Source organism: Abramis brama (assembly GCF_963993115.1).
Source record: "Abramis brama genome assembly, chromosome: 2".
In the NCBI taxonomy this organism is placed as follows: Eukaryota; Metazoa; Chordata; class Actinopteri; order Cypriniformes; family Leuciscidae; genus Abramis; species Abramis brama.
The window spans coordinates 29,891,697-29,902,956 of NC_139964.1; the positions used below are offsets into that span (position 1 = coordinate 29,891,697).

At 37.3% G+C, this 11,260-nt stretch overlaps 1 protein-coding gene across 2 annotated transcripts in view; it reads left to right on the top strand.

Moving 5' to 3' along the window:
* The window catches only part of npnta (nephronectin a), a 49,722-nt gene that overhangs the window by 14,197 nt on the left and 24,265 nt on the right, over positions 1–11,260 (top strand). Inside the window, exons 3-4 of one of the 2 annotated variants that reach the window (XM_084096379.1) lie at positions 5,903–5,995; positions 10,088–10,180. In XM_084096379.1, the coding sequence (XP_083952505.1) occupies positions 5,903–5,995; positions 10,088–10,180 (186 nt within the window). The remainder of the gene's footprint in view (positions 1–5,902; positions 5,996–10,087; positions 10,181–11,260) is intronic. The other variant, XM_084096380.1, reaches the window with a different exon arrangement.

An 11,260-nucleotide genomic window follows, 5' to 3' on the forward strand; every position in this document is an offset into this window, starting at 1 on the left:
TTCAGCAAAAATCCATTAAATTGATGAAAAGAAGACTCTATTCTTATAAAAGAAAAGTTCTATTTCAAATAAATGCTGAACTTTCTATTCATATATAGAACTTTCTGTTCCTATTGATAATAATAAGATATGTTTCCTGAGCATTAAATCAGCTATTAGAAGGATTTGTCGGCCAGACGTCCTTGGCCAATTAAAGCTGCCGTCAGTTTGAAGGTCTGGATATGCAAGACTAGGTCAGGTGAATCCGAAACCAGTATAATAACACTTATACTTCCAGTTAAGACCAATTTAACTAAATAAATATGGTAATCATTCAGTAACATGGTGTATAGCACCATGGTATCTTTTGAAGGGTAATGTTAGCTTTGAGAGTCGTCACTTCTGTAGTTTAAAGCATCATTTAATTTGAAGTAATTGGCCCTCATGAGGACCAGTGAGGTCAGGCGGGACAAGAGGGATTTAATAGTTGAACATCTGCAACACCGACTATCCTGTTCCTAAGCTGCTCCTAAAATACCAGCTCAGCAAAATGTTACTCAAATGTTTGAGCATCAGTAGTTCACAGGGGAGTGTGTGTGAAGCTGTGTGACTGAGGAACTGCAAAGAAACCTTTGTTATTGAGGCTGCCCTGCCTGGGCAAGAGAACATAGGAACTAGAGGAGTGAAACTCGGTTTTGTGGACCGATGAATCAAAATTTGAAGACAAATGTCTTCTTTTTTTGTACGCTGGAAACAGTTTAAGCTTTGTTGAACACAGCTTTGATATAGTGTTTTGCACTTCGTAACAATGTGTCCATTCACAGTGATATTGTGAAATTATTACTTACATTATTACACAATTTGAATATTTTTTAAAAATGTAATTTATTCCTGTGATGCAAAGAATTTTCAGCATCAAAAAGAAACCTTTTGAAACATAAATGTCACTTGTGATTTTTCCCTGAAAAAAAGTTCTTGTCACCACGTGAAATGTGAGAGACTTTAATCTTTACTCTGTGTGTGGATTGTATGTGTTGCGTTTATAATGCTTGTCCATCATTAGCATGGCTCCCATGTAATGTTTTCATCTCACATTTAGATGAAGCTTCTTCCTTTTTTATTTTTTTTGTCTGGCCGTTTGTTTTGCAGCCCTCTACGTCTTAACCCGCAGAGTAATCGGGATAAGGTGCCAACCCCAAGGTTAGCACCACATCATATTTCCTTTGCAATCATCTTGCCTGAGCGTCATTCAGAGCACGCATCCGCTGAATACCGAGTTCCCGTTTATTTATAGTCCCCCGCGCGCACTCCTCCTTTGAGAATATCCTGATATCCTGTGAACACTTCACACCTGCTCCAGCTTCCATCTGAATAGCTGGACCCTCCAGGATATTTGGATATCACTGTTTATATTCATATGTGTTTGTTCCCCCACGTCAGCCTCAAAGGATCTCACATCAAGGGTCTTTTAACACAGCAGTAGAGAGAGAGGACAGGAATGATGGAGGATGGAATCAGGGAACCAGATTTAAACTGGCATCTCCCATATGAGCGGTACTGCTAAATATCATGCATCTGTTTTAATTGGCTTCCTGTGGATAACACGTCAAAAACAAAAACATCAAACATTACAAACACTACAATAAACATTTTAACTACTTAATTAGTTAGCTATCTAGTTGTCCTGTTGAGGCATTTATGATGTGACGTGTGTATAATTAAAACTGAAATATAAATATAAAAGTAGAAAATATTCTAAATATTAAAGTTAACATTTAATGTAATTTTTCAGATAGCACATGTACATCTGTAAGATGTCTGCAAGAGGTCTGGAAAACATCTGCAGTGTAAATACATCTGATAAACATCGTAGAAAAAGCAGTTTTACGTACATTTTAAACCATAAACAGGTTAAAGACGTCCCAGAGACGGTCTGCAGATGAGCAAACACTCTAAAAAATACATCTCTCAGATGTAAATGCAGACGTCAAATAGACGTCTCTGAGATGTCCGAGTGCTTTCAGGGAGATGAATACAGCGTTGTTGCCTGACCACCATAAACCACCAATAATCGCAATAAGCTCCGCGTTTTGTTACTTTCGATAAGAAACAAGAAGAGTTTAAAACTTGCATTTTCAGTTGAATTTGGGGAAACCACTTAAAACATTTGTTGTGTTGAGCTATTTCAATTACTTTTGTTTGATTTGTTCATTGCAAACAGCCGAAAGCCTGTAAATTTTGCCAATAAACCTGATTTGCAGTGGGGGTTGAATAATTTCAATTACAACTGTGTGTGTATGCAGTATATATATATATATATATATATATATATATATATATATATATATATATATATATATATATATATATATATATATATATAATTATAATATATTGATTTATTCATTAGTTTATGTTTTATTTATTTATTCATATATAATATGTTATATACAGTATGTATTTATTTTTAGATGGGATATTGTAGCGTAGTTAGTGTGAAACTTAAATATAAATATCTAAGTAAAAAGATTATAAATATTAAAGCTAACTTTTAATATAATTTTTTAATACAATTTTATGTAATTTTTAAATTCTACATTATGTTCATGAACAACAAAAATCTATTGGATGGGTATTACAGGTCTGGCACAAACCACTAGGACATGGTGCGGTTGTGCTTTGCAAGGTTTATTGATTTTTCCAGCTTGGAAAAATCATTATTAGCTTTTTAAATATTTAGTGAGCCTTATTATGAATCTTATTTTCATAAAATTCACCAATAACACTTCCTGACATTGCTTTGAAGCTGCCATCCGGTCATGCGTCATCAGAGCGCATGGATTGATAGGTATGCAATGCCGAGAATGAAAGTCTCCAGGGGTAGAGGAACGCATGTGGTGAGAGAGGAGCTAGGCGTTTTGAAGCCAGCGGGACCGTTTGATGTGGTTTGTCAATAACGGGTACTTCCCTTGGCCCGTTTCGCCTGTGGTTTGTGTTCCAAGTGTCGGCATTTCTCTGAACCGGACCGCGGCAGATAGGTTTCCCTTTAAAGCCCTGTCCTTAAGCTCTTCATTCGTCAGCACTTAAAAATATAACCACTGCTTGTGATCACACAGCGTCCCACCAGGATTAATCCATGATTTCATCACATTTGATAACTGTCTGGCTAGCGAGATAAGGCAGCCGCCCGGATAAACTCAATGTCAGAGAACTCGTTTCGGTTTCCTTGTTTGTCTCCTGCCAGCTTGGGGTTTACCACCAAATTAGGGCTCATGTCCTTTTGTGTTTTAACCGTAGGGTTTGATCTTACTGTCTAACATCTATATTGAATAACACAGGTTAAAAGCAAGGTCAACATGTACCTTTGATTAGCTTACTCAATCTAATAAGGTGGAATGAGACGGGCTGATTCTTATCTCACCATTTTGCCAGAGTGGGCTAATGCTTTTCCGCCTCCTTGCAGTTTGAACAGTTTGAAAGTAGATATATGTGTGTCTTTTATCACTAGTACACATAGTCTTGCTTTCACCATCTGGGGTCAAGGGGTTATATAGCATCTTTTCTCATTCATGTCTCTTGTAGTATTTTGTGTGTGTATTTGTGGTGTATTCTTAGCTCCTCTTTCACTCTGAGAATGGCACCAGTGAGGAAAATGAACAGCTCTGATAGGCCTCTATAATTGGAGAGTCAACGATGCTTTCAATGGAAATTAGTCTCAGTCGACTGCAGACTCTGGTATTAACCACCACTGAGTGCTCTAGTCCAGCCTATTGTTACAGCAGGGTTGGTAAATTGAAACTAAACTTATATAAAATAAATGTTAGCTGAAATATATAAAACATTTTAAAAAATAAACTTTATTTCAACTAGTTGCCAATGCAAATTTACTAAAACAGAAATAAAAATGTAATATATTTAAATAAATAAAAAAACTAATAAAATTGACAAAAATACAACAAAATGACTAAAACTTTGAGTAAAATGAAAATGGAAAATACCCCAAAAAAAAAAAATTAATAAAAATAAATTATATATATATTTATATAGAGGTCTATATACACTCCTGGGCGAAAAAATAATAATACAAAAAGGCCAAGCCAAAAATGGCTATAAACTAAGCTTTTAATTGTCTTAACAACAACGTATTGGTCAGAAAACTGGCAAAATTTAAACAAATGCACTACTTAAAAAGCCATTAGTGTTTTTGTCAGAATATGGGAAGTTGTGTGTGGAGTGATGAATCACAATGAAACACGAGTTGCATAGTGAAGCTTCAGAGCGGTGTCTTCAGAAATCTGCTGAGAAATATAATAATAAATGCATCACAGTGAAGCGTGAGGAAGAGACTGTGTCATTGTGTGAGGAGCCTTTTTATCTGCTGCTATTGGTGAGTTTCTTCACTGTGAAAAGTAATTTAATGCTTTAGAGTGCAGGAGAATAATGCAGAATGGCTTGCTTCCCAAAAATGAAAAGTTGAAATCATATGTTGTTTTTCAACAAGACAATGAAAAATGCAAAGACAGCCAAGAAATGGCTTGAGAACAAGTCCATCAGGCTCATGTTTTGGCATCGGTCAGAGTCCAGATTTGAACCCTATAGTTAATATTTGGACTGGCAGACATTTTTCAACTACTCATGAACTGTTTGAAGCCATTAACATTGAGTGGAACAACACTGACTCTTCTTCCTGTAAAAAGCTGTCAGCAAGAAGGCTATTCTGTGCTGAGTCACTTTATCTACAGTATCTGTGCAATTCCTGCTAATTTCCTTACCAGTGATTTGTGAATAAAATGGTTGAGACCATTAAAATACCATTACATATTTTGTCTTGGCCCTGCAACTGCAGGTGATCAAGTAACTAGGGTAAATTGGGTAACTTTTTTTTAAATATTCTTCATAAATTTTCCACAAACACAAAATAAACTTACAAAAAATAATAATAATAATGACAATTATTTTATGTTATATAATCATAAAACATTTAATATGAAAATAAACCAAAATAGAATACCAGTATTATTCATACTAAAGACTCATGTTGTGGCATATTTATATAACAAAAAAAAAAAGTGCTTGTAAGCATACTTTCATTAATTCACTAACGAATATTCCACTATTCCGGGCATCTTTGATGTACTACTTCAAACATTATTTGATTTGCGTTGCTCTGAACCTAATCTGGTATGCTATAAAAGACCGATCAGTTTCCTGTGCTGTTATTTAGCAGCAGGGCTGCAAACACAGGATCATTCTGACAACATTAAGAAGAGCAATATGGGATGGGATGTAGCTTTTGTTTTTTGAAATTTGCATGTTTTTGTCTCTATTTTGAAGATGTCAGAGGCAGTATTTACCCCATATTCAACCCTGAGGATGTTTTCGGTAACTCTTGATTTTAAGGATAAGTAGTTACACGTTACTACATGTACTTACTATTGTAATAACAGTAAATTATGCATAATAACGAGTATCTAACCCTAACCCTAACCGTAACTCTATAGTAAGTACATGTACTTAACTGATATTACTCAGTACTTATTTGAGCAATACAATGCAGTTCCCTCAGTCTTGGATCTAAAATGTTTCTGATGTTGCACAGCTCTGGGCTGCTTCCCAATCCAAATGTGAGATGTAATGAGACATAAAGCAGAAGTGAGGTGGACCGTACACTCGGTTCATTAAAATGACCAAGCCAAACAATGAATTATTGATGTAGGGGGCCAGCGTTCCAAAATAATGTTTTTGTGGATCTCTCGCCACAATATCCTCAAGGTCTGATTGTATGGACACTTATTTCCCACAGTGAGAACGGTTTGTTTGTTTTCTCAGCACAAAAACTTAAGCCTGTTTGTTTGTTACATGTTTCCATATCTACTGCCCAGACTTTGGTGTAAAATGATGCTGATGATCTTTTTGCCTACAGCCGTATGTCAGCACGGATGCAAACACGGAGAATGCGTGGGACCCAACAAATGCAAGTGCCATCCAGGTTATACAGGAAAAACATGCAACCAAGGTAAGTGCTGAAGTGTGCTTACAGTACGTTTAAATCAATCCCTCTTTCTATAGTCTAAAGCACCAATTTGTCACTGCATTCATTTAAAGGCATCTGGATGTAGATGTTACCCTGTAGGTCTACACAAAACAATGTATCTGTTGTATTGAGTGATGTAGTGATTCAGGACGCGAGGTTTCCCTTAAGCTGATAATATCTCAATTACTGAACTAAGAATGCCGTACCGAAAATAAAACGTAGCCAAGGGACTAAATTCTGTCTGTAGTTGACTCATCAGAAGAACGCTGGCGTCGGAGATAACCCCTGATTTAACAGGCACATTTCCATTTGAGAGGAGAAGGCTGGGAGATTTAAACAGAGGATTCTGTGCCCTCGGAAGGCAAAGGGAGAAGGTGTAATTAAAAGACGGGAAGGAAAGGGAAAACAATCCCCTCTGGAATGTGGAATAGAATCTTTTCGGCTTTCCCTTGCGTCATGGTTTCATGTCAAGTCGATTAAACTTCTTTAGCACTGCTGGACTGTGTGGAAATGATTGAATTTGTAAAAAAAAAAGATCATCACAACAGATGACGTTTCTAACAGCTTCACTTGGCTTCCGTGGCAAGAGCGATTAAAAGAATCTGATGGGATTTATAGGAAATTACAAATATTTGTCATGCCAAGGGTTTATTTGTCCTGCGCGTTTCAAACGTTGACAGGTGCTGGTTAGCGCGGACACCTGGGTGGCATATTAAAATGATGGGTGGAAATAATCAAGCCTTTCATTTTCAGTGTGACTGACTGAAGTGTTTTTCAAGCCGCTAATTGTTTTTATTTATTTATTGAAATGATTTGTAACACAACAATCAGCATGCAAATTAAATTGTACCACACACGATGCCCAATCACTTGTATTTCATAAGCTATTGTAATAATTGCTAATATTATTCATGATTTATTTTGAATCCTTTGTGAAATCATAGTCGATATTTTGCAATGCAAACGTTGATTGTTAATAGCTCTATACTAATACTAATGTAATCAAAATGTGTTTTACATATTAGTTCATTTTTGTATTGACAATCTCTATATTAATAAATATAATATTATACAATTGGGCCTAAAACTAACTTTTTGCCACACCTGCCAATGGCCAGTGACTTAAAAATATTTTTTACCAGCCATGAAACATAATGTTACAAAAGTTATTCAGTCAAGAGCAGAGTGATTGTTGTCTGTCTTTTGTTGTTTGATTGACACACAAACAGCAGCAGGCATATTAGGCTTGCTGTCACTTTAAGAGCTAATGCACGGATCCAATGCACTGATACACATGCGTTTTATTTCTCAACTGATTACGCTTAGTTGAGATATAAATGACTATGTTTACAAGGATACTCGCCAAGACAGGCATTTTGATATCATTTTGTTTGAATATGTCTTTTCAAGTGCAAGAAGATGTGAAAGAGAGCTCAATCCAATGTTGATTTTTACTCGCATTTGGTGCTTGGCGAGTGTTAATTTTAGGCCCTGCATATGTGTGTGTATATATATATATATATATACACACACATCAGCTCAGCCATCCTGAAACCCTTTTATAAAGCAGGGCCTCAATGTTAAAAGGATCCAAGGTAATTAAAAGGATAGTTCTGTATGACCTGTATGAATTTCTTTCTTCTGCTGAACACAAAAGAAGATATTTTAAAGAATGTCAGTAATCAAATGACTGAACCCATTGATTTCCATAATAGGAAAAAACAAACAAATAATGGAAGTCAATGGGGTCCATCAACTGTTTGATTACTGACATTCTACAAAGTACTATCCTTTTAAAGCACAATAGCATTCACCTCCTTTGATTCTCAATTTTGCCAGTAAGCTAATGGCAGCAGATGCTCTTCACTGTAACATCACTGTCATGGAGACGATCTGAGGCAGATGGGCATCTTTGCCCAGAACAAATAAACTCATTAAAGCGCTAATCCATTTAGGAGTCAAGTTAGACAGAGCTGCATTCGGCTCTCCATGGATCAAATCAATTTAATAAGATGCTAATTTTCAGAGGAGGTCTCTGTTAATGAGAATCTGCTTACCTGCTGTTCCTGGAATCGATCAGGAATCCATTATGGGGCATCAAATATTGTAAAATGCTTTCAGATATGAAGATAGATATGCTTTATGGTCTAACAATGCGTTATCCAGGGTGCACTTCTCAGTAGCCCATGCTAAATGCTTAGTTTATTAAATGGCTATTAAAGAAATAGTTTTTAACATCATGCATAAATTGTCTTGTGCACATGACATATGTAACTAAAATAGATGTTCCAGTCTCATGCTAAACTCTTAAGTCATTTGGCAAAATAGTAAGATATCAAATGGGTTGGCTCATATTAAATGTAGGCTACACCTTTAGTCCGATTGAACTGAATGTTGGACAGTTTGGGGGCCTTTTTCAGTTGGTCAGGCTGAGAGAGCAGATTATTCTGATTACAGTTTAGAAAATAAATATTCACCTCTTAAACGTTCAGTAGGGGAAAAAAAAGCTAAACTACAACTGTTTTTGACTAACATCATACATAGTCTTCAGGGCAAACATAAAATAAAAATGTTAATGTTTAAAAATCATTAAACTCACATATGGACCCACGGATTTTAAAAGTTGCAAATTCTACATCATAAATGTTTGATTTTCAGCAAGCCAGGGGCACAATAACGGTTAATGTGTTTTGTTTTTTGAAACAATGTTCATTTCCGTGTGATATTTAGGAGTTGGAAAGCCAAGCACAGCTGAGGGGGATTATATGGGATTCTTTACATGTCATCATATAATTAAGCTGTAAAGCGCCGACATTGTTCTGTAACACTGACATTCCCGGCTCTCATCTTTTTTTCCAGTGTCAATCACAGTATTTTTGAAAGCTGAAGGGTTACATTGGACTATAAACACTTTAAATACCAAACCCTTCAGTCACTCTCCACTATTTTTAGGTTTTGTCTTTTTGTTCATCACCATATATCAGCTGCTCCAGAACAAAAGGGGTCAGGATTTTTCCAGTCATTATGGTTGGTGCTCACTGTGTAATTATGCAGCTGAGACTAAACCTGCCCACTTTTATCCAAAAAGAACCATTTTCTGCAGACAAGGGATCTTACTGTAACTTTTTCTTCCAAGAAATCATAAAATCAAAATTGAGTTACAACAAGAAACAGCTTTAGCAGCCCATTTCTGTTCTATTTCTGTATTTGACAGTAAATAATGTCGGACAAGACTTTCAGTTTTATGATTAATGGAACGGATTGTGAAAAGTGCTCTTTATGTGAACGGGGGTTGGAAGGAGCAAAAAGGAAAGTCATTTCAGAGGTGGTAATACATTTTGATGAAAAATGAAAAAGACTCAAATGAAGAAATATTCATATTTTAATATTTATTCATTTTTTATTCAAATATAATGATCTTTTCCACCTCAGAAATGTCCCTTGTATATGTATACAGACTTTCGCCTGCGCACAAGAAACTTTTTGCATGCTCACGAGAAACTTTTCACTTGGTAAATAGGACAATACACACAGCCGTATTGAGACATAACCCCATTTCTCTGCGCGGTTTCTCGGCCGTCACAGAGGATGCGTTAAAGCGGACATAAGGCCGTGAAATTAGAGATACACTGCCCTAACGAAAGCCAAAATTTTATTAACTCATGTGCATCCATACTCTCCTTTTCTTCATAGTAAAATGGCAGTGGACGCACAAATGAAATAGGTTATTGTATACATACACCTAAAATCGTAACGTTTGAGCACTGCGCACTTGTAAAAAGTTTCTCGTGAGTTTTTGCAAAGGTCCCTTTAGGGGCTCCGTAGTAATGACTCTCTTTTGGTGTTACCAAGGCAATATGAATGAATACTTTTCACAATCAAACCCAGTCCTACGTTGTTTAGCTCAGAATATGCTGAAGCTAAAAGCATGTCCAGGGCTTTCTTATTTTATCTACTAATAATCTTTATTTACTGAATAATGTTATTATTCTCCTCTACAGGAATATTTGTATGAATGTTTATGTCCACGTTATCCTGTGTGCTGTTATCTGTCTGTTTTCCTCACTCCTAAAGAAGAGCAGGGCTATGTTATCCCCCCATTATGGCACAGTCACCCTCCTGTTTTTGTTCCCATGGACCACCAGCCGATTGCGGCGCCTTCAGAGGGTGAGCTAATCCTCTGTGTGTGATTTTCATGTAAGAGCACTCACCGGGTGACGCCTGCGTCCCGAATGCCACCCCTCTGGCCCACGTGCATGGTGCGAGAGTCAGGACTTTCCTTTCAGCAGATCCCCAAAGCCTCCACAGGCATGGCCGGAATGACATGGAGAAAGCCATGCATGCCTTGGCAGAAACACACACACACATATTAAGCCTTTAAGAGGCTGTTATGTTTCACCCTGCTTTCTTTCTCCTACACACACATCCTGTCTGTGTCTGTCAGTTCCTCTGAACTTCTTTTATCCGCGAGCACTCCAGTGGCTGTCCGGCTGCTCTCCTCCTCTTTGACCTTCTGCCTGTCTCCTCTATCTCAGGCCCATCTCCAGTTCCCAAACAAATATCCTGTCATTCAAAAAGCGTCTGTCATGTTGTTGTTGTTGTTGTTGTTGTTGTTGTTGTCTGCCTCTGAGGTAATTCTGGTCATGATTTTTCAATCAGACCTGCAGTATGGGATGTCAGTTTAGTTTCAAGTGAACTGCCCTCACCATCTATCTATCTATCTATCTATCTATCTATCTATCTATCTATCTATCTATCTATCTATCTATCTATCTATCTATCTATCTATCTATCTATCTATCTATCCCAATCAAATCATCCATCCATCCATCCATCCATCCATCCATCCAAATCTAATACAATACAATACAATACAATACAATACCATCCTGCCATCCTTCCATCCATCCATCCATCCATCCTGCCATCCTTCCATCCATCCATCCTGCCATCCTGCCATCCGTCCATCCATCCATCCATCATCCATCCATCCATCCATCCCGCCATCCTTCCATCCTTCCATCCTTCCATCCATCCACCCATTCCTCCTGCCATCCATCCATCCATCCATCCATCCATCCATCCATCCATCCATCCATCCATCCTGCCATCCTTCCATCCATCCATCCATCCATCCATCCATCCATCCATCCATCCATCATCCTCCTCCCATCCTTCCATCCTGCCATCCTTCCATCCATCCATCCATCCATCCTGCCATCCTTCCATCCATCCATCCTGCCATCC